This window comes from Erinaceus europaeus, chromosome 1 (assembly GCF_950295315.1).
Source record: "Erinaceus europaeus chromosome 1, mEriEur2.1, whole genome shotgun sequence".
NCBI classification, from domain to species: domain Eukaryota; kingdom Metazoa; phylum Chordata; class Mammalia; order Eulipotyphla; family Erinaceidae; genus Erinaceus; species Erinaceus europaeus.
This window is the reverse complement of record NC_080162.1, coordinates 22465893-22493556: the sequence shown is the minus strand read 5'-3', so window position 1 is coordinate 22493556 and position 27664 is coordinate 22465893. Positions and strand designations below refer to the sequence as shown.

The window sequence follows — 27664 nt, the reverse complement described above, 5'->3', positions numbered from 1 at the left end:
TTGTAAATAAAAAGATTAACGTAAAATTAAGGTGAGGAGAGGAGGCTGGCTGGTGGGGCGCCTGGCTAAGAACACACATTACAGTGCGCAGGGACCTACGTTCAACCCCCCACCCGCCTCCACTTGCAGGGGGCAAGATTCATGGATGATGCTGCAAAGTGTCTTTCTCTCCCAATCTCCCTTTCCCTCTCAATTTCTCTCTCTTTCCAAAATAAACTTTAACACACACACACACATATGTGTGTGTGTGTACATATATATATGGCAACTCTAAACACATGCTGCCAAATATGCTATAAACTCCTACAATAAGAAGCCGAATGAGTTCCAGTGCATGTACAAATAAAGTACCTTTCAGAAATACAAAAGAATGCACTATCTTCTGATGGCTAAAAAGTAAGAATTCCTTGGATAATAAACAAGGCTGAGTGGAAGTGATCCCAGAGTCTTCTCATATAAAGGGGAAGTCTTTACTTCCCTAAGCATAGTGTAACTAGGGGAGAAGTCACCCAAGGCTCTCCCTTTCAATACTTCTTACTAACAGAAGCATCTTTGTCAGAGTTAAGACATCTAGACTTTCAAAGTCTAACTGGTTATTGAAATCTGTTCTCATGCAAAGCGCAAGGACCAGCTGAAGGATCCCGGTACGAGCCCCCGGCTCCCCACCTGCAGGGGAGTCACTTCACAGGCGGTGAAGTAGGTCTGCAGGTGTCTGTCTTTCTCTCCCCTTCTCTGTCTTCCCCTCCTCTCTCCATTTCTCTCTGTCCTATCCAACAAGGATGACATCAATAATAACAACAACAACAATACAACAAGGACAACAAAAGGGAATAAATATTTAAAAAAAGAAAAAGAAATCTGTAAGAGGTGAGAAAGACTGAATATATGAGCCAAGAAGCATAACCTCCAAGGCTTTCTTCTCTAGAGGCTGCAAACATGAAATCCTGCTCAGAAGAATAAACCACAAATGATAGACGTTAACAACACCGCAAAGAGATGTTAACTGAACTTTCTGAGGTCATTATTTCACCTTCCAAAATTACACAGTGCTTTATGCCAGCTACTTCTCAATAATAATATAAAAAAATACTGCAAATACAAATTTAACAAAATAATACTGCAAATACAAAACCTTGCGAATAGTTAACAAGGACACACTAAAGCCTAGTGACTGAAAGTAAATAACTAGTGATATAACCCCTTATCTAAAATGAATCACAGAAGCCTAAATATTACAAATTATCCTATTTATGTGGAAGTAAGCCCAATGTACCTATGTTCTCTACATGTAAGAACAAGCCAGAATACCACTGGATGAATCCCTGCTTAACATTCTCCCCAAGAAACCTATGAGTTTAATACAAGGGAAAGAATTATGACACATGCAATGACATGAATCAACTTTGAAAAAAATTATGCTAAATGAGAAAGGCTACACATTATATGACTCTATCTATATAAAACCTTCTGAATACGGAAAGCTGGTGCCAAAGAGTAGTTTAGCAGTGGCCTAGGGTTAAAGGATGAGGAAAATATAAAACAGTGAATCTACTAAGTATGGAGTTTCTTCTGAAAATGTTCTAAAACTGACTGTTAAGAGTTGCACAACTCTGGGTTGGGCAGACAGCACAGCAGCTTTGCAAAGAGCCTTTCATATCCGAGACACCAAAGGACCCAGATTCAATCCCTAGCACCACCATATGCCAGAACTGAGCCGTGCTCGGATAAAAATTTTTTAAAAGTAATAAAAAAAGCACAGCTCCATAAATACAGTAAGCACACTGAATGTGTACTTTTAAAATTACTACACTCCAGCAATTTCATTTATGTTCACCAAATGTTCTCTCAGCAAAATCAACCACAAGTTTTCCCCCAAAGCAACAAACAAACAAAACTTATATACTGAGGCTGAGTGGTGGCACACTTGGTTGAGTGCAAATATTAACCATGCACAAGGACCTGGGTTCAAGCCCCCATGCCCACCTGCAGGAGGGAAGCTTTATGAGTCGTGAAGCAGTGCTGCAGATGTTTCTTTTCTCTCTTCCTTTGTACCTCTCTCTTACCTCTCAGGTTCTCAATCTCTATTCAGTAAAAACAAACAAATAAATAAATAAACTAAACTGAGTTTGTGTCATTTCAGTGACCATTCCCCAAAAGCAATCAGTATTTTGTTACCTAACACCAGAGGTTTGTTTCAACAGCTTTTGAACTTCAAATAAATGAAATCAGACCATATACACTGTCACCTCCTTTAACTCAATATTGTATTTGTGCTATTAATGCATACAGTTGTAGATAGCAATAGATAACTCATTCCTATTGGACAAAAAAAAAAAATTTCTGAGTAAAAGTTCCCCAAATGGGTCGGAGACTCCAGAAATAGAGTATCTATAAAAATTAAGTCGGGGGTCGGGCGGTGGTGCAGTGGGTTAAGCGCACGTGGCGCAAAGTGCAGGGACCGGTGTAAGGATCCCGGTTCGAGCCCCCGGCTCCCCACCTGCAGGGGAGTCGCTTCACAGGCAGTGAAGCAGGTCTGCAGGTGTCTATCTTTCTCTCCCCTTCTCTGTCTTCCCCTCCTCTCTCCATTTCTCTCTGTCCTATCCAACAGCGAATTGCGTCAACAAGGGCAATAATAATAACCACAACGAAGCTACAAGGGCAACAAAAGGGGGGAAAAATGGCCTCCAGGAGCGGTGAATTCATGGTTCAGGCACCGAGCCCAACAATAACCCTGGAGGAGGAAAAAAAAAAAAAATTAAGTCAACTCCCACCTGCAGGGGGAAAGCTTTGTGAGCAGTGAAGTAGAGCTGCAGGTATCTCTCTCTATCCTTCTCTATCTCTCTCTCCCCTTTCAATTTCTTTGTCTCTATCCAATAATAAATAAAATTTAAAAATAAATAAATAAAAATTAACTCAGGAACTTACAGGGAAACTATGTGCAGAAGTAGATAAAGAGGGCCATATTGTATAATGGCTTATTTTTAAGAGCCTATAAAAAGAATTACCAGTTTCCAAAATAATGACCTAAAACAGTTTTACACACTATTTTCATATGGCAATTTGTAAATATAAACTACTAGTCACAGTATCTGAAAATGAGAGTCAAGCCAGCTCTGAACACTAGCTAGAACTGACACCTTATCACTATTCCTGTGGACTGAGAGTCAGTCATTCTACAGGTAGCTATGGTGTCCTAGAAAGTTTGGACTGGTAATCAAAGACAACAATTCTAATTATCGATCTCACTGAAAGGCTATGTCAGTGACCTCTGGCACATCACTGAACCTCTATTTATTTATTAATTTTTTTTACTCATTTGCAAAAACAGATGTCAGTGTTATAATTTAACAAAAAGTACACACACACACAAAAAAGACAGCATTCACAGTATTGCTGTGACTACTGAGATAAAATCACAAACTAGACTTGGGAGAGGATTTAAGTAGCTTAAATCCTGTGCCTAAGTTGCATGCGTTTACAGTTGACGGTACTATATACTGAAGGAAAAAAAAAGTTAATCAAAACTACTACCCTTCTGTTTTGGGAGACAGATGTTAAGTTTACGTTTAGCCTTTAACAATATACCAATTCAATCAGGTTTCAAGTGTCCCCTACATGCCTACAGAACAAGATTAAATAAACTTGATTGCAATCACCCAGAGACGTTATTTTCAGTTCCTATAGTTATGACACTGGGCAAAGTCCTTGAAATGGCAAAATTATCTAGAGGGGCATGCACACAGCAAACAAGCAGGCGCAGTACCCAGGTGAGCTATCTTCAGTCCCAAGATGACACACTTTCCAGTGGAGCTAGAGTCTGTCTCACACATGTGCAATTTCACTGCTTCAGACCACTTCTGCCATTCAGAGAGAGGGGCAAAGAGAGACCGCAAGAGATGGAGGGAGAGCCCCCTACCTGGCGAGCTATTCTCTAGTCCCAGGGAAATCCATTTGCATTAATTTAGCAAAACAAACTAAAGCTAAGATCCCTTGAAGGCATAGGGAGTGGTAACACAATTTGGGTGTCTTTCTTTTCCTTTTTTTTTGGTTTGTTTGTTGTTGTTGTTATTATTTTTCTGTGGTATCTGGGCCTCATGCAGTTCCAGAAAGATCTGTTGTTCTTCATTTTCTTTCAGATAGAACCAAAGGGGGGGGGGGGGGGCGGTGGCGCACACAATAGCACTACTCCAACATCCATGAAGCTTCCCCCAGTGCTGGTGCCATGTGATTTCAGGGCTCAAACCATGACTTCCTGCTTGGTAAGGCACTACAGGATAGATTATCTCCTGGCCACAACAGAGATGTTAAAGGAAAAAAAGAAGAAAAAAAAAAACGGCTTTACAGACAGGGGGGTGGAATGGGACCTTTCCTTTCAGAGTATTCTCTAATTCCATTCCAGGAGGTTCACTTCCTAACAAAGTCCCAAAACCTAGATATAGACCAGGTCCCATGAGATAGAGCATATGTTCACATGTATCCATAAACTAGGGCAAAATATATACCTGAAAGCAAAAGCACAGAATAGTCTGCAGTGAGTCAGTATAAGGTTCATAATGAAATAGTGTCTACTTAGGCTTAGATACCCTCCTCACCCACTTCCTACTACAGTTCTCTCACTCACTCCAAAGCTAACCTTATCAAAGCAAGGACTGCAAAAGCTGAATAAGTGTAAGAGACTGGCATGCTTTAATGATGACTCTTTAGTCACTATCAGGCCACCCCACCAGCTGGGGCCCTAATCGGGGAGTCCTGAGATTCCCAACCAGATATGATGGGCCTAGACCTCGAATAAATCCCTCTCCCCATTGTTACCAGTCATTCCTAGCAGGAACAACACAATAGACCCCTTTGTGGGCCCCCATAGGACCTTGCTCTCAACTTGGATCAACAATGGTAGAGAATGTTCCATGCTCCGAAGGGAGGCTGGACAATATACTCTATGCTACACCTGAGGAAGATGGGTCCTGATATTGGGGCAGCTTGGAATATTCCTACTCATGACCACAGAATGTGAGCTCAGATCTATAGGGATGCAGAGGTCACATAGGCTCCTAAGCTACAGATGACATCAAATCTATGGGGTTTACAGTCAACAATATTTATACATCTTTCCCATATTAAGGAGCTACTCTCTTCCCTGATTCAGCTTTCTGGTCCTTTTTCCAGCCATGACATCATCTCCCCAGACAATAACTTAGATCTACCTGCATATCAGATTTCAGGCTCAGGGGAAAAAGAAAAAAAATAATAAAATAACTAGTATAGCCACAGGCCCTTTGGAATATAACTAATATGCCTACTAACTATCTAAAAATGGAGGACCCCCCTCAACTCTTCATCTGCACTATTCCAGCCTTTAGGTCCATGATTGGTCAACAATTTGTTTGGCTTTATATGTTAACTCTCTTTTCAGCCACCAGGTTCCAGATGCTAGCATGATACCGACCAGACTTCCCTGGACAGACAACCCCACCAATGTGTCCTGGAACTCTGCTTCCCCAGAGCCCTTCCCCACTAGGGGAAGGCAGAAACAGGCTGGGAGTATGGATCAACCTGTCAAGGCCCATGTTCAGCAGGGAAGCAATTACAGAAGCCAGACCTTCCACTTTCTGCATCCCACAATGACCTTGGGTCCATACTCCCAGAGGGATAAAGAATAGGAAAGCTATCAGGGGAGAAGATGGGATATGGCGTTCTGGTGGTGGGAACTGTGCGAAGTTGTACCCCTCTTATCCTATGGTTTTGTCAATGTTTCCTTTTTATAAATAAAAAAAAAATTTTTTAAAGAATCCATAAATTAGGGCAAAATATATACCTGAAAGCAAAAGTACACAATAGCCTGCAGGGAGTTAGTATAAAGTTCCTTTTGAAATACTGTCTAATTAGACTTAGAAATCCTCCTCACCTACTTCCTATTCCAGTTCTCTGACTCACTCACTCCAAAGCTAACCTCATCAAAGCAAGGACTGCAAAAGCTGAATAAGGGCAAGAGACTGGCATACTTTAATGATGACTCTTTAGTCACTATCAGACCATGACCCAGGTTCGAGCCCAGCCTCCACTGAATCAAAGGATGCTTCAGTGCTGTGATCTCTTTAACTCTTTGTCTCTATCTTAAAAAGAAAAAGAGAAACAATTATTCCTAAAATCACTAGAGGAGAAGGAAGGTGATGTAATCAGGCTGGGTGGGGCATATGGAGTTGAGGGTAAATGTCCTATTTCTTAACCTAGGAAGTAGATATTTCCCCTGTAATTATTCTCTAAAAGATATATATATATACAATTTTTATGTAGTAAAGTTACATATTAAAATTTTCACATTAAAACAGTTTTGATTAAGGACAAGTCCCTCTCCTTCTCATTCTTCTTGCCGAGTAAGCATGAACCTGATAGCTTGATGCCAAAGTAGAGGAGGACTTAGAGACAGACCTACCAGTCTATTCTGGATTTCTCTTTAGGGGGAAAAAGATCCTTTAAATTTTACTATTTTAGAATACTACTACTTTAGATTTAGAACCTAATCCTAGGATACATTCAGTGACTTGGACAAATGAAAAACTTTCTAACAAAGGTGTCCAAGGATGGAAAGAACTCTGAGAAGGATTATGCACCCATTCTTGGCAGGGCGTTGTGGAATGGAAAAGATTCCTAACAGCAAGGGGAGTCATACTGCAGGATTTCTAAAGGCCCTTGAGGCAATTAAGATTCTAAGGCTACTACACTAGAACTGAGCTGCTCCGGACTTGCCAAAGCAGTGGCAACACTCTGCCTCCGAATCTATCCTTCCGTCATCAGGAAGAACACTCTTTTCCTACAACATTTCACGTCCTAACCATTCTTCAAGACTGTTCTCACTTTTCCCTTGTGCCTTTCAAAACTAACTTGAACTTGGCATACCGGCTAACCTCCCCTTGCTACTTCAGGTCCTCTGGTCCACCTTCTCAAAGGGCTGTGCTGTATAAGGTGCATCACCCAGGCTCCCGTATTCTATGGTTTCCAGTTAGGTCTGACTGACTAGGCACCCAAAGGCACTCTGGGTGGGAAGGACAGAGTGTGGTGTAGATACTCCTTCGATTTGTTCTCTGCTAGGCAAATGGCGGGCAGTGGCCATTTCTACAAGTTACTCTTTCCAAGCTTAGAGAACTAACCCCCCCCAGACTGATCTTCAAGCTTGAGAATAACAGCGGCTTTTAGCCTGTGAGGCTTTCACCAACTCCCGCTTGCCTCCTTTTCCTTACCACAGCCCGGCCTTTACAGATAACAATCTCACCTCCTCAGTCACTACCCCATCTCCCCGGTAGTTCCTCTCTCTAGCCCATAGCATAGATTGTCTTTCAGTACTTGGGTTTGTTTGTTTATAAACATGAATCAGATTCAAGGCCAAGTTGAGCACACGTGTTACAAGGCACAAGGACCCAGCTTCAAGCCTCCAGTCCCCACCTGCAGAAGGAAAGCTTTACAAGTGGTGAAGCAGGACTGTAGGTGTCTCCATCTCCCCCACCCCTTAATTACTCTCTCTATCTATTCAATAAATGTAGTAGTAGTAATAGTAGTAGTAGTAGTAATGACATAGTAGTAGTAGTAATGATATAGTAGTAGTAGTAGTAATAATGACATAGTAGTAGTAGTAATGATATAGTAGTAGTAGTAGTAGTAGTAATGACATAGTAGTAGTAGCAGTAGTAATGACATAGTAGTAGTAGTAGTAGTAATGACATAGTACTAGTAGTAGTAGTAGTAGTAATGACATAGTAGTAGTAGTAGTAGTAATGACATAGTAGTAGTAGTAGTAATGACATAGTAGCAGTAGTAGTAGTAGTAGTGATGACATAGTAGTAGTAGTAGTAATGACATAGTAGTAGTAGTAGTAGTAGTGATGACATAGTAGTAGTAGTAGTAATGACATAGTAGTAGTAATGACATAGCAGTAGTAGTAGTAATGACATAGTAGTAGTAATGACATAGTAGTAGTAGTAGTAATGACATAGTAGTAGTAGTAGTAATGACGTAGTAGTAATGACATAGTAGTAGTAGTAGTAATGACATAGTAGTAGTAATGACATAGTAGTAGTAGTAGTAGTAGTAGTAATGACATGAATCTAATTTAGTAGGCCAATTCTTGAGGCTGGGTAGTGGCACACCTGGTTAAGTGCACATATCAGCATATGCAAGGATCCGAGTTTGAGCCCCCAATCCCCACCTGCAGAGGGAAAGCTTCATAAGTGGTGAAGCAGGTCCGCAAGTGTCTATCTTTCTCTCTCCCTCTCTACCTCCTATCCCATCTCAATTTCTCTGTCCTGTCATATAAAAAGAGAAAGAAAAAAAAGGGGGGGGAGGGAGGCAAGTGGTGGTGCACCTGGGTGAGTGCACATGTCACAATGCACAAGGACCTGGGTTTGAGCCCCTGGTCCCCACCTGCAGGGGGAAAGCCTTGAGAGTGGTGAAGGAGAGTTCCTGGCATCTCTGTCTCCCTCCTATCACCCTTTCCCACTCGATTTCCGGCTGTATCTATCCAGTAAATAAATAAAGATAATTAAAAAAAAAATCTTAAACCAAGACTTAAAGAAAAAATGACCACCAGGAGCAGTGGATTTGTACTGCTGGCACCAAGCCCCAGCGATAACCCTGGTGGCAAGAAAGAAAAAAACAACCAAACAAACAAAAACCCCAGTTCTCCAAGGAAAATTCATAATCCCAGGCTGATTCCCAATCCTGCTGCTAATGTGTAGTGTATACAATATTAGAATGGGCAAAATCCAAGTAAGATGGCAAATGTTCCTAAAAATTCCAACACATCAACTACAAAGTCAAGCCACATAGTAGGACATGGGGTAGTCGTAGCTCACCTTTTCCTTCAGAGTAAAGGCTAGAGAAATTATCATACCTATTATTATAGTTCTGCTTTATTCATAAGATGGGGGCAAGGCCAAATATAGTGTTCATCTTAGAATAGCACCCAAAATGTCAAGAAATTTGTAAGTTTGACTAGTCCCAATGAATTGCCCCTTCCTCTAACAAGTCTACCAATGACATGCCAGATTAAAATAACAGAAATGAATTCAGTGTCAGTATCTCAGTTTATTGCTGAAATCCTAAATGGGATTCAAGTGGATAAATTCATCAAATATAAAGTTCTTGACAGGAAAAAAAGAACTCATTTGGGGGCAGGGTTAATAATGGTTATGCAAAAAGACTCCTATCCCTGAGGCTCCAAAGTCCCAGGTTCAATCCCTTGCACCACCATAAACTAGAGCTGAGCAGCACTCTGGTAAAGAGAAAAAAAAAACTGTCAACAAGAGCCCACCCACTAGGATAGTGTGCTGCTTTCCTTTTTTTTCTAAATTTTAATTAATTTATTTATTATTACAGAATTACATGTCAACAAGAGGTTGAATCCACACTATTCCCACCTCCAGAGTTCTGAATCTTCACTTTCCCCACTGCAATCCACCACATTCCCCTAAAGTTGTAGACAAGGGCCAACTATCTTCTCTACAACTATCTGTCCACATTGACACATAGTTGCCCCTTCTTTTTCTGATTCAGTCCTCTCTTCCCCGCTAGTGTGCTGCTTTTCCATATGCACTGGTTCGAGTCAGGCCCCACTGCACTTTGGTGCTATGGTATCTTCCTCTTCCCCTCCTCCCACCTTGGTTTCTGTTTTTATTTTAAATGAAATAGACACACTCATCATCATCATCATCATGCCCTGGCTCTTCAGAGGAGGGCAAAATAAATGAAGAGAATGGTTGTGAAAGAGGAGCAAAGTTGCTAAAAATTGCCTGACTTGAATTCCCTCTGAAAGCACTGCAATTCTCAGTAGATGAACACACAGTCATTTTGCTCTCTGAGACACAGGTTATTACAGTTCATGACAAGTCATATGTGAACTAATGGAAAAAGTCACCCTCATCAATGGGGCCTAAATGCTGGGCCCAAGCAGCAACACAGCAGCCCAAGCTCCTTAGTCTGGAATGCAAGGGTCATCCTATGTGGGGTCCAGCTGATGCCAACTCGCAATCTCCTCATAATATCTGCGCAAGTGCTTGTTAGCTCTGTCAGAATTAATGTCCTCTTTTTATTCTAAAAGGAACATCCAAGATTATGTGATACCCACCGACATAACTTTTAAAATCTTGATATACTGTAAATAAGACTGTACTAGAAGACAAAAGCACCACTGTTCTAAATATAGACATTTCCAAAGTGTCCCCTAAAAAGGCAAAGCTATCCCACTTCTGCTCTGAGGATGCAGCACAAAATAGATTTTAAAAAGGAGGGATTTAAAGTCAGACCAACTGTGGCAAAGATATGGCCTCAAGATTGTGAGACCCTCTCTAAGTCTAGTTTTTGTCTACAAAAAGAGATTACTAACATATTTTTTTTTAAAAACTGTGTAAAATTAATGAGTTTGTAGGCTATTTGTACACTAACATGTAATATATACTCAATAAATGTTAGATATCAGACAAGATGTTTCTAACTTCACCTTTATTAGTTCCTAGCCTATGCCCACTTTATTCTCCCAGTAGAATGGATAAACGGCAGGGTATCCATTCATCAGATATTCTACAAAGGATTCAAGCACAATAATAAGTAAGCATTGCATCATGACTTCCAAGATTGCTGCTCACTCTGAGTTTCTACTATACACTGCTCTGCACTGAGGCTGTTTTTAACCAGGGGTTCTTTCTTTGCAGTTAAAGGGCCAGAACCATGTCTTAGTCAACACACAAAGTAGCCAGAGAAACACTGTGTACTCAAATCGCAACAGTTTAGTGCCACTGAAAATCCAGCCATGGCCATTGATTCTTAAACAAAGAAGAAATGACAACTTTTTCAGTAAAAGCACCACAAGCAACATGTGCAGGGAGGGATGTCCAGTCCTGAGGATCTGTCATTGTTTATGTGAATTAATTCCTTATACTGACAACAACAACAACAAAAAGCTGGTGTACAACACCCTAAAATCTCTAGAGTGTTAGAAGAGGAAGTGGAAGGCGGTGGCAACAGCTAAAGAAATGATCCAAAACAAGAGATTCATAATAATATTTTGAATAAAAGCAATCACTAAAGGGAATACAGAGCAGGCAAGATAGTATAATGGTTATGCAAACAACTTCCATGTCTGAGGCTCTGAGCTGGTTATGGTTCAAACTCTAGCACTAACAAAAGCCAGAGATAAGCAGAGCTCTGGCAAAGGAAATAAACAAAATACACCAAGGAATTTGAAGCAAGCAACTATTCTAGGTGAGTTCTACATCAAGAATCTGTGAATTGGTGTATTGCACCAAAGTAAAAGACTCTGGGGTGAATGGGGGAGGAGAATACAGGTCCTGGAAAACGATGACAGAGGACCTAGTAGTGGTTGTATTGTTATTTTAAAAAAAACTGAGAAATGTTGTGCATATACAAACTATTGTATTTACTGTCAAATGTAAAACATTGATTTCCCAATAAAGGGGAAAAAAAGAATCTGTGAATCAACCAATTATTCATCACTATCTCTAAAATCATCTTGTCTCCTGGTGTCAAAACAGAAGCACACACAATCCTGCTTCCCTTTGCTTTGTCATTCCTAAGGACTTGACAGGTTGCGGCACTGCAAGTCAGTAGCAGGTATAATGAAATCTTCTGGTTAGTTTTAGCCCATTTCGCAGCAACAGCAACCAAATCTGGGACAGTAAGGTAGAAAGGAAGAAACTTTTTAAAATCAGTATTTCTGGGCGGGGGGGAAAGGCAATGCCGGCAGAATGAAAGAAATAACTTAGGAGCTCCCCACCCCACAAAAGAACCTCTATGGAATAACAAGTGGTCTCAAGACTATAACATCACTTTGGTAAACACTCAGTTTGGCAATACTATTCTCCCTATTGAGTGGGGGTGGGGGGGAGGGAGACAGCAGAGCAGCACAGAAAGATCTCAGGAAGGGTGGGTTAAAAAAAGAAACTACCAGGCCAGGTGGTGGCACACCCAGTTAAGCACACATGTTACAGTGCGGAAGAACCCAGGTTCGAGTCCCGGATCTCCGCCTGCAGAAGGAAAGCTTCATGAGTGGTGAAGCAGTGGTGCAGGTGTCTCTCTGTCTCTCTCCCTATTACCCCTTTTCCTCTCAATTTCTAGCTGTCTATCAAATAGAGAAAAAAAATTTTAAAGCACACATTTTTTAAAAAAAAGAAAAAAAAATAGCCTCTACATATACAGGCATCCTCCTCATCCAACAAAATGACTTAAATACAAACTAGTTTAATATACACTTGTTACACTGACTACACACAGCGTACTGCGGTAGATGTTCATTCATCTCTAAATAAGACCCGATGTCTGTCTTCCAGGAAAACACCACCCTAGTCTGCCAGATAAAACATTCACAATGTAACTGGTGTATGGCGGACCAAAAAGCAAATGGAAACATAAGTTTTAAAAGTGCTGAATTCAAGTCACTTTAAATCTTGAAGCTCCAAACTATACGGTGACAGACAAACCTTGGCTCCCAAAAGCAAGCTATCCAAAGTGTATGTAGCTTACACTCTCGGACCCTCTGGCCGGAAAACAAAATTTAAGGGACAAGTGTTTTCCAACTAGGAGGATGTTTGGAAAAGGCTCACCATCGTCAAAAGGTCCGAGCTCGGCATCTTCCTCTCCGGGCTGTGCTTTCCGGGTCTCCCCTCTGCAAAAGGGAAGCGAAGGTTTGTTGACGTCTAAAGCTTTCAACTGGTAGCCTCCGCCCGCCCCGATGCGCCCGGGCCCTAAAGAAATGGAGCTGGCTCCTTTGAGAGCTCAGATTTCACACGCGGAGAGCACACCCCACCCCCAGCGCCCCCCAGCCAGCGAATCAGAATCCATCCGGGGTCGCTTGGCCACAGCCCAGCAGAGGTTCCAAAGGAGACCCGGCCCCCCACAGAGCACAGCACCCCCAGCAGCCCTCCAGCAGGACCCCTCCACCCCAAGGCCAACCGCTCAGCGCCGGGGGCGCAGGATGGGAAGTGACCTGCCGCTCCGCGCCGGGCTGCAACCTCCCCGCCAGGCTGCTCCGAGGGGTCAGCAGGTCCCCGCGGCCTCACGTCCACACCCCCTCGGCGGCAGGAGCCGAGTACCGGGCCCCGCCCCTGAAGCCACGCCCACTCCCCTCGGCGGCGGGAGCCGAGCACCGGGCCACGCCCCCGAAGCTGATAGGCCACGCCCACCAAGACTGGGGGCGTGGCTTCCTCGGCTCAGCCGGCGCAGCCGTCGTCTCCTCCCTCAGCACGACCCCGCCGCCCGGCTCGCTCGCACACGTCCCGATTCCTCCTTTCGCGGCCCTCTTCTCTTCCCCAGTGCAACCGCGACCCCTTTTACTTCCTCAGGCCCGCACCGGCTGCCCTGCTCCAGCCTCCAGACGCACACACTCGCCTTTCCGGTCCCTCCTCGCCGCACGGCCCACGGGCCGCGGGCTCCCCCTGCCGCTGCTGAGATTGCAGGTCTAGCCGCCGGCCGCCCCGCCCCTCCGGCCCGGAAATGGCTCCTGCGGCGCAGACTCGGCTTCGCAGTCCCGGGGCAGGCGCGACCCCGACGCCGGCCGCGCGCATGTCCGGGCCCTGGCGCGATGCTCGCCTCCCTTCGGGCTCCATGGCGCGCGCTCGCCGCCTGCCGGCCGGGGAGACACTAACAACTTAAGTGGGCTTCACCGCAAGCTTTCTAAAATTTCCCAAGCTGCATCTGGTTACTTGCACACTTGCACAACACTGATACAAGTTGATTCAAAACCGTGACCCAAGATGAGTCTCTAAACAGGTCTTTTGGAATAGTAGTGGGAGGCTAGTAGACGCTACCAGTATCTTTTAAAGCATTCATAAAAATAAAAAAATGTTAAATGCTATCAGTTTCTCAATTTTAGTGAGCACTGATAGAGATCATCCAGCATTCAAGTGAAAGTGGCCACCCTTGATCACTCTTCATTTACAGAGGAAAAACCAGATTTCAAGTCTGTTCTCTTTCACTTGCCCATGTGGCCATGGCACTAATTCAGGAAAGGCAGAGGGTCAGTGATCGACATCAAGTAAATTTAAACAGTTTTCTAAATGACATCTAGGTGAAATCTTTAAATCTGAGCAAAAGTGACACTGTTCTATTTCCTTGGGGGAAAAAAATGTCATGACACTAGTTTGTTTTTTTTTTTAATCTTTACTTATTGGATAGAGACAGCAGAAATCGAGAGGTTAGGGGAGATAGAAAGGGAGAGAAAGAGAGACACCTGCAGACCTGCTTCACCACTTGTGAAGCTTTCCCCCTGAAGGTGGGTACTGGGAGGCTCGAACCTGTGTCCTTGAATACTGTAACATGTGCGCTCAATCAGGTGTGCCACCACCCGGCCCCTGACACTAGTTTTACAGTATGATGTTTGCTACCCCTATCCAGTACTCTCAGGATGAAATTCCTTGTCATGGCTGTGCTCCCAGCTTCCCAGCAGGAAACTGACCCTGAAGGAGGCCAAGCAGCTTGTCTCTGGACTTCCTTGCGTCTACTCTACTGATGAGAAGTCTGGATATTTTTGCTGTCCAGAACAGGCAAGACACCCCTACTTCTACTTTTACCCCTCCTACACTGTTCCCCAGCATTTTCATTGCGCACGTGAGAAAATGTGAGGGACCATCTGCCAAAGCCTGCTTCTCAAGAGTTGGTTTTGGGATCACAGGTGTGTCCTTCCTGCCCCCACACCCACCCTTCTTCATTTCTCCAGATTCTAGGAATTCCTTTGCCTAGACTTCTTTTTTTGTAATATTTATTTTATTTATTCCCTTTTGTTGCCCTTGTTTTTTACTGTTGTAGTTATTGTTGTCGTCATTGTTGGATAGGACAGAGAGACATGGAGAGAGATGGGGAAGACAGAGAGGGGGAGAGAAAGACACCTGCAGACCTGCTTCAGACTCCCCTGCAGGTGGGGAGCCAGGGGCTCGAACCGGGATCTTTACGCAGGTCCCTGTGCTTTGTGTCACGTGTGCTTAACCCGCTGCGCTACCGCCCAATTCCCAAACTTCTTATCTGCTATCTCTCAACCTTTACTTTACAATCTCTGTGCCAGCTGAGTAAAGGGCAGGGTCCACATCTGGTTCCTCTTCACTCCCTCTTCAGTTCAGTTTCACCACGCCTAACTCATGGAAGGCAATCTGTTCGCTCTTCCCAATGAACAAGCCAATTAACGAAACCTGACTATAATCTGAATATCTTCCCCTCAGATTCATATGTTTTGTTGTTTTAAAGTCAATTGTGGCTTTTATTATTTTGAGCTTTCTTTAGTTTTAAGAGAAACCAATTGGAGTACCACCACTCAGCTCTGGCATATGTGGTGCTAAGAATTGAACAAGGCCTCTGGAACCTTAAACATTTAAGTCCTGTGTTCTAACACTGAGCTATTTCCCCATACCCTTAGTTCATAGGTTGAAGGTCTAAACTCCAATGTGATGGTGTGGCTTTTGACAAATAGTTAGGTTTTGATGAAGTCACAAAGGTAGCACCTCATAATACAGCTAGTGACCTGACAAGAAAAGGAAGAGGGATCAGATTCTCTTGTCTCTTACTGTACACACAGAACTTTTATGAGCTCACAGGGAAGTGTCAGCTGTCTGCAATCCAGGAAGTGTTTCATCATCAAAAACAAAGTCTGCCAGCACTGTGCTCTTCATCTTCCCAGCTCAAAGAACTGTGACCAATAAATGCTCATTGTCTAGGTCCCTTAGTCTGAAGTCTTTTGCTGTATCTAGCCCCAGATGACAAGGGACTTACTCTGCCAAGAACTATGGTAAACATGTCTGCACACAAAGCTCTGCTTATGTCATAACTTGTCCAGAGCAAATTTATTTCTCAATTTGTAAGCAAGGGTACCAAGATCCAGGAAAGTAACTGGTTATCCCGAAGACACACAGCAGGGCAGGGTAGAGTACAGGTGGGGAATTGGGGCTTCAAACTTTGTAGAGAGAATCTAAAACATTCTTACTAGTTAACTAAACTCAAAGCATGTTAGAGCTAAGGGGGCCTTCGACTATTTTCTAGTTCATCCACATCAATATATACACAAAGAAACTGAGAGACAGAGAGGGACCTAAGTCCTGGAAGTTCATGACAGAGCCCAGAAACTCTGTGTGTGTGTGTGTGTGTGTGTGTGTGTGTGTGTGTGTGTGTGTGTGTGACTTCAAACCCCTTTGTTCCTCTAGCTACACTCTCTTGGTGTACAGAGTAACTTCAGGGATTACCATCAAATAGGAAGTAAGAGATAAAGCATGCAAAAGGAATCAGGGAGAAAACTCCAGTCATCATAGGGGAATTACATTACACCAAACTGAAACTAAATCCTCACTATCAGTTTTTCACATTCTAGATATATGGGCCCCAGGGAGAAAACAGGACAGCAGAGAGCAAAAGGCACATAAGTAAAAAAGAGAATTACAATTTAGAGAGAAGAGGGGCATGAAAAAGGAAGACAATTTGGCTAAACTAACCTCCCCCTTTTTTCTCCCCAAGACAATCTGGCAATAGGGCTTTTAGGAGTTCAAAGAATAAAAGGCTTCACTGACTGATGGGAGACTGCTATGACCTTGCCAGCCACGCCTAGGCTCCAGATGAACTTACCTAGTTAGCAACATTAGCATTACCTGCAAACTTGCTAGAAAGGCAGGTTCTTAGAGCCCCACCCTAGTTCTACTGAATCTGAATCTACTTTTGAAGATCTCTGGGGTGATATTTGTGCACAATGCAATCAATTTGAAAAGTCATTTTCCTGGACACTGTTTGCAGAGAATCTGCCGTTGTATTAAGATAGCATGTTACAAATAAAAAAATGAAAATAATGGTAAAAGTAAAATAAAAACATAAAATAAGTTCTTTAAAAAAAAAAAAAGATTGCAGGGCTGGAGAGGAAGCATAGTGATTATGCAAAAGACATTCATGCTGGGGCTCTAAGGTCCCAAGTTCAATCCCAGCACCACCATAAACCAGAGCTGAGCAGTACTCGGTCAGTCTCTCTCTAGTTGAAATAAATTTTTTCATTTAGAAAAGATTGTGTGTTCGTTTGGAGTGGTTTGAGGCAGTAGGTGAGTAGATGTGCAGGGAGGCGGGAACAGGGAACTAATGTTCCCCAAATTGCTTGTTAGTGCCATTTTGCTGTCTTCCATGATAACCAAAGACTGGGAGAGACTAAAAATGCCCCTAGGGAACCAACAAGAGACTGAAATTTCCACTAATTGGGAGCTTGGGGTGGCAAAGAAATGAAAGGAACGGGGGGGGGGGGGGTGCGGTGAGGGGGGAAGGGTGATCTTCCCCCATATGTGACCTCTTTTAAAACAATTTGAGAGGCTGAGGAGACATTTTAATGCAAAAGGTTTTAATGCTGAAGTCCCTAGCACCACCAGAGCTGAGCAGTGCTCTGGTATGTCTGTCTCTATCTTTGTATCTTTCTCTCTCATTAAAATGAATTAAATATTTTTACAAAATGTAAAATAAATAAATAAAGCATCCTATAGCCACAAATCTGGTTCTGCTTAAAGTAGCTGTTATCCAAGTTAGTGAAACCCACATACCCCATCTCCCAAGTACAGACACACAGTCCCAACACTTCTTCTTCTAGCGTTTGCCCTTCTTCCGTAGCCAGTCAACAGTCCCAACACTAAACACTGGGAGCACACTCTTCCCTTCCTGAACTGAACACCCGCTCCCCCAGGGGGAAGCTCACCTCAGAGAGGCCTGTGAGCTAGAGAGAAGTCCACAGGGAAGGCCCCTGCAAGCAGAGGGCTCCTAAAGGCTGCACTGCTCTGCTTCCTGGCTCAGAAGCAGCAGGAAGCCAGTGCACAGCAGCAGACAAGACTGAGCACAACACAACACAACTGGCCACCAGGGCAAGAAGAGACTAAGGGCATGCCAGACACGGGGGACCCAGGCCAGGGAGCGGGTTCCCTGAGGTTCTTCCCTGAAACGAACTGCAAGGTCCAGTGAGTCACATATATTAAATTCTGCAACAGAGTCCTGGACTGGGAGCAGCAAGGCCAGCAGGAGAGGAGGCACAGGTGGCCCCGGGTCCCAGCACACACCCCTGAGATGCTCGTGTTACGGGGGGAGGAGAGGGGGGACATGAGGCACATGGAACCAGTGCCATTTCTGCCAAAAATCAGTCGCCAAGTCTTCAGAGAAGCAAGAGTTACCTCCTACAGGGAACCGTCCTTTCCCAAGGTAGTTCTCACCCCTTGGGATGCATTGGATCGACCTTCTCGTGGTGCATCCCGTGAGTCCCCATTTATTGGGGAAACTGACGATCCTTCCTAGGCGACTGAATCCACATGGATCCCAGTCACTTTCAAAGCCAGCCACAAGCAGACATCAGGCTCAACCTGACGCTGTTGACTGGCTACGGAAGAAGGGCAAACGCTAGAAGAAGAACCCTATTGCTACCCAGGTTGCTTAATCACAGTCCCAGCAAAGCATCCAAAACAGAGTGTGCTACACATCAGATACGAGGCTGATAACCTATAAAAAGAGCTCACCAAACTCAGCATCGTAAAAGCAAACGACCCAATCCAAAAGTGGGTAGAGAATATGAACAGAATATCTACTACAGAAGAGATACAAAAGGCCAACAGACATGAAAAATTGCTCCAGGTCACTGATTGTCAGAGAGATGCAAATAAAGACAAAAATGAGATAACCACCTCACCCCTGTGTGAATGTCATACATCAAAATTGACAGCAGCAACAAATGCTAGAGAGGTTGTGGGGACAAAGGAACCCTCCTACACTGCTGATGGAAATGTCAATTGGTCCAAGCCCTGTGGAGAGCAGTCTGGAAACCCCTCAGAAGGCTACAAATGAACCTTCCTTACGACCCAGTAATTTCTTCCCTAGGAATTTATCCTAAGGACTCAACCATACCCATCCAAAAAGATCCCACTCGTAAACAGACGTTGAGAAAGAAGAACAGAAAGGGAAACGCAAAGTAGAATTTGACTGAGTGTGGAGTATTGTGCCAAAGTAAAAAACTCTGGGTGGGGGAGTCAGGCGGTAGCGCAGCAGGTTAAGCGCAGGTGGCGCAAAGTGCAAGGACTGGCGTAAGGATCCTGGTTCGAGCCCCGGGCTTCCCACCTGTAGGGAAGTCGCTTCACAGGCAGTGAAGCAAGTCTGCAGGTGTCTGTCTTTCTCTCCCCCTCTCTGTCTTTCCTTCCTCTCTCCATATCTCTCTGTCCTAACAACGATGACATCAGTTACTACAACAACAATAACTACAACAATAAAAAAATGACTAGGGCAACAAAAGGGAATAAATAAATAAATAAATATAAAAAATTTTTTTTAAAAACTCTGGGTGGAAAGTAAGGCTAGATTCTCAGATTCACCATAGGGTGGTGGTGGTAGGGACACAGACCTTTGGTGGCAGGAGTGATGTTAATATACACTTCTATTAATATATAGTCTTATAAAATGCTATTTACTCAATATGAGAGGGGAAAAATAGATTGACTGTCTCGAACTTTTTGATGCATAGACTCCAGTTCTGAGCATATAGTCCTTCAATCTAAGCACCTAAGGTTTCAAATTGATAACCTGATTGAATTTTAACAGTGGACTTAAATTACCTTTCTAACAATGACTATTTGTTTGAAATATTAAATCACCTATAATCTTAGACCAGGGAGACCAGAAACAACTGATTATGTACTGTATATGATACAGCTATATATAAATAGAAGTAAAGGGCATAAATCATGGTGAGGTCTTGAAAGATACAGCAAATCCTAACCATGGGATTTTCAAAGTAAACCAAATTCCCAACTCTCTATTGCCTTCTTAAACTCTAAGCCAGCAGGAACCTTCCCCATTCTCCATATAACCCATATTTGTCCCAGTCCTGGAACCTCCGGAGCATGGCTCATCTTCCTGCACACGTCTCTCGATCCATACCATTTGATCCTGCATCTGCTGAGCTCAAACAAACCAATGCAACCAGCACCACTTCGACACATTTCACTTTCGACTGTGTCCAGAGACACCAGGTATGGAATATCAGCCCTTCAGCTCCAGTACTGTGGTGAGGCCATTCCTACCTAGCTCAAAGAACTCCTCAATTCCATATCAGTGGTGCACTTCCTAACAAAGCCACAGAACCTAGATATAGACCAGGGCCCAAGAGACAGAACACATGTGCACATGTATCCATAAGTTAAGGGAGAATATAGACCTAATGTAAAAGTGCACAGCAGTTTGCAGTGACTCAATATGTGCAGCAAGCAAGTAGAAAGACCTAAAAAAAAAAAAAAAAGTCACTTTTCTATATTAAGCACCAGAGTACTTAATCAAATAGTTTCTGCTTAGACCTGGATACCCTCCTCACCTACTTCCTGTTTCACTTCCCTCAATTACTCCAAAGCCAACCTCGACAAAGTGAGGAATACAAATGCTGGATAAGGACAAGAGACCAGCATACTTTAATGATGTCTCTTTTGGTCCCTACCAGGCCACCCCATCATCCAGAGCCCTAGTTAAGGAATCCTGGGATTCCCACATAGGCGTGTTGGACCTAGGCTTCTAACAAATCCCTCTCAACTGTCACTGGTCATCGCCATGAGGAGCAACATAGTGGACCCTCTTGTGGGCCTCTACAGGGCCTCACCCTCAATGTAGGTCATCAGTGGTAGAGACTGTTCCATTCTCTGAAGGGAGGTTGGGTCAACATACTCTGCCACTCAAGGAAGACAGGTCCTGAAAGGAGTGCAACCTAGAATGTTCCTGGCCATGACTACAGAATGTGAGCTCAAACCTACAAGGATACAGAAGTTACACAGGCTCCTCTACTGAATATGAGCTCCAGATAAAATCAATGGGGTTTACAGTTAACAATATTTATATACTTTTCCCATATTTGGGATCTACTCTCTTCCCTGATCCAGCTATCTAGTCCTATTTCCAACTCTGACACCAGCTCCCTAGACAATACCTTTATCCCACCTGTATGTAGCTGTCAGGCTTAGGCAAAAAATAGCAAAGTCATGGGCCCCTTGGAATATATCTAAAATAGACTTACTAGCTTTTTCTAAAATGGAGACCCCAAATCTCATCTTCTATATTCTTATCTTTAAATTCCTGATTATTAAACAATTTGTTCTGCTTTATATCTTAATATTTTTCAGCCACCAAGTTGCAGATGCTACCATAACGCCAACCTGACTAATGTATCCTGGAACCTGACCTCTCCAGAGCCCTACCCCACTAGGGAAAGATAGGAACAGGCTGGGAGTATATAGATCAACCTGCCAATGCCCATGTCCAACAGAAAAGCAATTACAGAAGCCAGACCTCCCACTGTCTGCACCACATAAAGATCCTGGGATAAAGAATAGGAAATCCTCTAAGGGTGGGGATGGGATGCGGAATTCTGGTGGTGGGAATTCTGTGGAACTGTACTCCTCTTATCCTATGATCTTGTTGATCATTATTAAATCAGTTGAAAAAAGACATATAAATGCAAGCTTTCTCTGGCAGAAGGAAGCCTAATGGGATCATTCTGTGAAAGCACTTAGAAGGGAGAAGGACCAGAATCCCTCAAGGAGCACTGCTGGCCTCAGGCAAGCTCATCTCTCTGTGAACCTGGACTTCCTCCTCTGTCACGTGAGAGTGTATAGCTTCTATGCTAAGACTGTGACCGTAATTGCAGGAGACTGATAGGTCTGGCCCTGAGGGCATGAGGGACTCTGAGGAGCAGATCTGCAGTACATGGTCTAGCAGGATAGGCCAGCCTCCTTGTGTGTTCTGGGTGAGTTCAGCTGAGATGACAGTCTGAGCTCTGTGACTGGCTAAGACCAGTCCAACCCTCTCACTTTGTTGCTTTACATTTGGCTCAGATCCCCAGCAGGGCCTGGTCCTAACAGATGATTCGTCCTTCTTATGTGTCTCTTTCTCCAGCTATAGCAGCCTACACCTTTTTGACATTTGTCTAAGAACTACATATCTACTGATTTCCTATAGCTTCTGTTGTTTGCTGATCATTGTGTCCCAAAGGAACCAAATGTGATTTTCTCTCTTTATGGGAGTTAAAAATATATCTACTATAAGCAGGGGATGTACCTACCTATGTACCTACCTATGCATATAATTCTTTTATATATTTTTATTATATTTTATTTTAATGAGAGTGATACAGAGAAAAAGACCAGAACACTGCTCAGCTCTGGCTTATGATGGTACTGGGGACTGAACCTGGGACTTCAAAGCCTCAGGCATGAGAGTCTTTTTTGCTTAACTATTATGCTGTCTCCCCAACCCCTTATATAATGTTTTTCTCTAAAGCATTATAGCTTTTCTAACTTAAAAAGTGAAATATGAGATCTTGCAATTGCATATAAAACTAGCAGGTGCATAGACATATAGTGGGTAAACATTTATAAGAGAACGTAATATTTAGTGGGTTTGATTGTCATAGTTTCCTTGACATTTCGAAATATGGGCTGTTGGGATCTCTATATAGTTGCGTACATTCATTGCAAAGAGGACAGCTGCAAATACAGACAAACAGAAAGTTGTTGTCTTAGTGACTCAGTTACTATGCAAGCAGCATTGCTCGAGGTGATGTGATTTTCCAAAAAGGTGAATTAAGAGATGGTAAAGGTCCAGTGAAGAACAACTTACATGGAACTTTCAACATGGTAGTTGCTCTCCAGGAAGAATGTAGAATAAAACCATGTTTTAAAAGAAATCTACATTTGCTCTATGTATTGTGAAACTGAGGTTTCTTCATGTGACAGCACATTGACTGCCCACCTCCAAGAGTGCCTCCATAGCATTTGAGAAAGACCAGTAGGACGCAGGACAGCCCTCCACTGTGAGGAGGTTCCTTTGCAAGGATATCTAGCACCCATGACTCAGTGCCAGGACATCTAGTCCCATCAGTGTGATAACCAAAACGTAAACACTATTTCAGGATAACCCCCCACACTGCCCTGCCGTGTGCCCAGGTAGCTGAGCTGTCTTTTTGAAAACTGCCATTGTGGACTGACAACAGGACACACTCCGGCACAGTTAGATAGTTCTAGAGCTAATGTCTGTATTCAAATGAGCAGGGACTGCATCGTCATCTAGGTCTATACTTCCCGCACTAGAGTTGCACCTTAGAATTTCCATGGAGCTGCTCAAATCCATATGTCAGGACTGTCTCCTGCACACCTAGGAACTGAAAGACCCAGAATCTGCATTTTGAACACCACTAGAAAAGAGCTGCTAAATTCCATATTCTCTCTCTCTCTCTCTTTCTCTCCCTCTCCAGACCAGTGTTGCTCTGAACTAACCTGGGACTTTGGAACACACAATTTTTTTTGAATAACTATCATTTTATGTTCCAGGTCCTTACTAAAACTTTTGTCTGAGGGGGTTCAGTGCACATATTACCAAGCACAAGGACCTGGGCTTGAGCCTTTGCTCCCCACCTGCAAGGGTCTGCTTCATGAGCAGTGAAGTAGGTCTGAAAGCCCCCCCTTAATTTTCTTTCTTTGTTTGTTGGATACAGATAGAAATTGAGAAGGGGGATATACAGAGAGAGAGAGAGAGAGAGAGACCTGCATCTGTGATTCACCACTCACAGAGCTTTCCCCCCCTGCAGGTGGGGACCAGGGTCTTGAACCTGGGTCCTTGCACACTGTAATGTGTGTGCTCAATCAGGTGTGCCACCACCTGGCCCCTTCGCCCTCTCTCTATCTCCACATCTTCTCTCAATTTCTCAGTGTCCTATCTAATAAAAACTTAGAAAGAAACAAGTAAGAAAAAAAGGAAAAAGTAAGAATGAAAGAAAGGAAGGAAGGAAGGAAGGAAGGATGGAAGGAAGAAAAATATACTCCTGGAAGCAGTGGGTTTTTAGTCCTGCCACCAAGCCCCAGCAGTTACCCTGGTGACAATAATAAATAAATTTTGTCTATTTAAGTATACCATTATTGTTGTTGTTACCAGAGTATTGCTCAGCTCTGGTTTCAGGTGACGCTGGGGCCCTGAACTCAGAGCATCATGTTAAGAATCCAATGCACTATCCACCGCATCACCTCTAGTTCTCTATTCATTCCTTTTCATTTAGATGACTTGTTCCCACAGTGAGAGGAGCCTGAATCTAGTACTCCTGATATTTCACTCCAGAAGCCCAGATCCAAGAGAATGTAGTGAAATGTATGATTTCTTTCTTTCTTAACATTTTTTTAATTGAAAATGAGTGTTAGTAGTGGTGGGAAAGGACAGTGGTGGTGATAAATTCTCTGACTTCCTGTGCCAGCTTTAAGACTCACATGCAGTGTGGCTTTGGGTGTGCCATTTGTCTGTCTGAATTTTAATCTACTTACCTGAAGCTTGGGCAGAGTTGAGAGGCAGCTCTCTAACTCTTGGTCTAAAAGCTCCATACCCCACAGTGTCCACTTCCCAGAAGTCTCTGTTTGGAAACTCAATCTTTGTTCCTAGCTCCTTGAAAAGGCTTGTGATCACAGTCACAAGGCGGTCTGATTGGAGAGGGTGATTGTCTTGGTCCTGTGCTGAGGATCAGTGGTGTGGCCAGAATGCCAGGGGAGTCTGGTGTCCTTTTTCCCTTCCACCACCCCCAGTGTTGACACAGATGGGTTGCAATGAAAAGGCCTAGGGTAACACAAGTCCTGTGTAAACAGAGGACCAAGTGGGTAATTTGTAACCTCAAATTCAGGCTGTGGTCCTTGAGTGGCCCTGTAGAACCGGTTTCTGGAGTTGACTCACTCTGAGGGGCTGAACTTCTGATGATTGAGCAGCATCTGTACCCTGAGCTCATGGCTCAGGAAGGGAGAGAAGACACCTATCACCACAAACAGTTGAAAAGCATTTTTTTCTTTCTTTCTTTTTTTACAAGTGGAAACTTTTACTTTTTGTTTTTTAATTTGAGAGAACAGAGAGAAATTGAAAAAGGATGGGAAACTAGGGAGAGGGACAGATAGACACCTGCAATACTTGCTTCACCACTCATGAAGCTTCCCTGTTGCAGGTGGAGAGTAGGGGTTTCGAACCTGGGTCCTGGTGCATGGATCATGTACACTTAACTAGCTGCATCACCACTCAGCACCCTACAAATGGAATTTAACATTCCAATATGTTTTTTGTTTGTCTGATTGTATTTTAGACAAGGACAGTTGTTTCTACACTTGGAGAGGTGGGGATGGGCATTGACCTAGGCAGAGATATCTGGGTGGCTTGTGCTGAGAAAGCAGGATAAGCAGAAGTTAGCCAGGCTGAGAAGGGCAGGAATAATGTTGTGCCTGTAAACACAGTACAAGTCAAGACCCCGAGGTGGGTGCTGAAAGGTCAGTACAGCCACGAGATGACAGTAAGGGGCATGGAAGGGAGAAGCTAATGTGTGATCCTGTAAGGACAGATTGGCGGGGCAGGTGGATCAAGGCGCATGTCTGCAGGGGGTGAAGCAGGCAATGACTGTTTCCATCTGACACTGTAGACCTCAGGTTCATTCATCCATTTATTTCTTCATTTATTCAGCTATCACGTGCTAAGTCAAAATTTTGTGGATGTGTTGGTATGCTTCTAAATTCTGTTTCTAAGACCCCTTCTGTTTCATTGGTTTAATCCCCCCTGCTTAACACTGTATTCTATTTACATAACCACTGTTAACTAAGCACCGCCCTGCCTCCAGGGCATTGGTTTAATCCTCACCATTTTACACGCTTTTTCCTTCTCCCCACACCCTATCCTACTTACTTCCTCTTGGGACCTGACTCTTCCGCCTCAGGATATATAAGGACAGGACTGTGATTAGAGAGAGCTTAGATTGTGCTGCGTTCCACATGAATAAAGACTAAACTGCGTACCACTCAGCCATGAGTCCCTGGTCGTCTCTCTCTTCCGCCCACAAAGCTAGCCTGGCAGGATGGAATCGTGTCACTAAGCAAGACAAAAGTCCCCTGCCTTCACTCTACTTGCTTTCTAGTGGAAGGAAGAAGACAAACATACTAAGTAAACTGCATGGTGAATCAGAAGGTGTTTAGGGATATGGAGAAAGAAGAAGTAAAGCTAAGTATGGGGAACACAGAGTGTCTGTAACACCTCCCAATGGAAACAGCTTCAGCATCCCAAAAAACAGCCTATTTAAGGGAAGTGTCACTGCCTCATAGAAACTACTTTCCATTTCATTGTCAACAGAGAGCTCTTCCTCTCCTTTTTTCTTTTCCTTTATTTTATTTTATTTTATTTTATTTTAATGAGAGAGAGAGAGACACCAGAGCACTACTCAGCTGTGGTTTATGATAGTGCTGGGAATTGAACCTGGCACCTTAGAGCCTCAGATATAAAGTCTTTTGTGATACCATTATGCTGTCTCCCTGGACCAACTTTTCCTCTTTCTATCTACCCTCTTGTTCATAATTCACATTTTGGGCACAGAACAGAGTTGCCTTCATCTCTCTGTTTGCCCAAGCTATGTTGGGAAAACTATTGCTTCAGAAAGGAATGCCGCCCTCCTGAAAACAGAAATGATGGTGCTCAGTGTTGAAACCCAGCAGCACCTCTTGCTCTTCCGGGCCCTGGAGACTGAGATAGCATATTAATTACTCTTAACTTTTCATTCATAGCCAAAAGCAGCAGGCCAGTACAACTTCTGGACAAAAGGTGCTAAAAATTAAGAAAGATAGAAAGAAAGAAAGAAAGAAAGAAAGAAAGAAAGAAAGAAAGAAAGAAAGAGAGAAAGAAAGAAAGAAATTGTAGGGACCAAGTGGCTGAGCACACTTGGCACAATGTGCAAGTACCCAGGTTCAAGCCTCCAGTCTCTAACTGCAGGGGGGAAGCCTCACAAGAGGTAGAGCAGTACGGCAGCTATCTGTCTACCTCCCCACCCCCTCTCCATTTCTCTCTGTCTCTATGCAATAAATAAGAAATTTTCCAAAGTTGTAGAACCATGTTATTGTTGCAAATTGAACAATTTTGTGGCTATGGTGCAATTTGTAAAATTAATCTTTTTTTTTTTTTTGTCCATCCTATCTCCCCCCACCCTCCAACACAGAGACAAAAACCATTTAAACTGCATATCGTAATTTTTTTTTCTTTAGCCTCTAGAGTTATCACTGGGGCTCAGTGCCTGCACTATGAATCCACTGCTTCTGTGGCCATTTTTTTTTAGTGTTTTTTGTTGTTGTTGTTGTTTGTTTGTTTGTTTTGATAAGACAGAAAGAAACTGAGAAGGGAGGGGAAGACAGAGAGGGAGAGAGAAAGATAGACACCTGCAGACTTGCTCCACCACTTATAGAGCAACCCCCCGCCCCCCATGCAAGTGGAGAGCCAGGGGCTCAAACAGGGATCCTTGCATGGGTTCTCGCACTTTGTGCTATGTGCGCTTAACCTGTGCGCATCCAGCTCCCTATACTGTAATCTTTACTATCTTTTCTTATAATGGCTGTACAGAGATTTAAAATGACATCAAGGGGCATATGACCAAGTAAATCATTCAGTTTTGAATTATTTTTTAATTTGAAATGTACCACATGGATAGGTAATTCCACACATTTAGAGTAGAACTTGAAGAGTGTTCTTGGAGTGAATGCCAGTGATCACCACCCAGACGAGGTAACAAAATACTTTGGTACTGGATGCAGTGTGGAACTAAACCCTTGTAACCTCAGAATCTTATACACCATTGCCAAATCACTACTGG

The 27664-nt window shown here is 43.4% G+C and overlaps 1 protein-coding gene across 4 annotated transcripts in view; it reads right to left on the bottom strand.

Annotated features, from left to right (window-relative positions):
- The window catches only part of SGPL1 (sphingosine-1-phosphate lyase 1), a 58464-nt gene extending 44943 nt beyond the window's left edge, over positions 1-13521 (bottom strand). The window contains exons 1-2 of one of the 4 annotated variants that reach the window (XM_060200973.1): positions 13393-13521; positions 12609-12670 (exon numbers count right to left, since the gene is read on the bottom strand). In XM_060200973.1, the coding sequence (XP_060056956.1) occupies positions 12609-12635 (27 nt within the window). In that variant the 5' untranslated portion in view covers positions 12636-12670; positions 13393-13521. Of the gene's footprint in view, positions 1-12608; positions 12671-12991; positions 13135-13354 lie in introns of those variants that run through there. The other 3 variants (XM_016188575.2, XM_007524139.3, XM_060200992.1) reach the window with 3 other exon arrangements.
- Positions 13522-27664: the final 14143 nt, after the last annotated feature.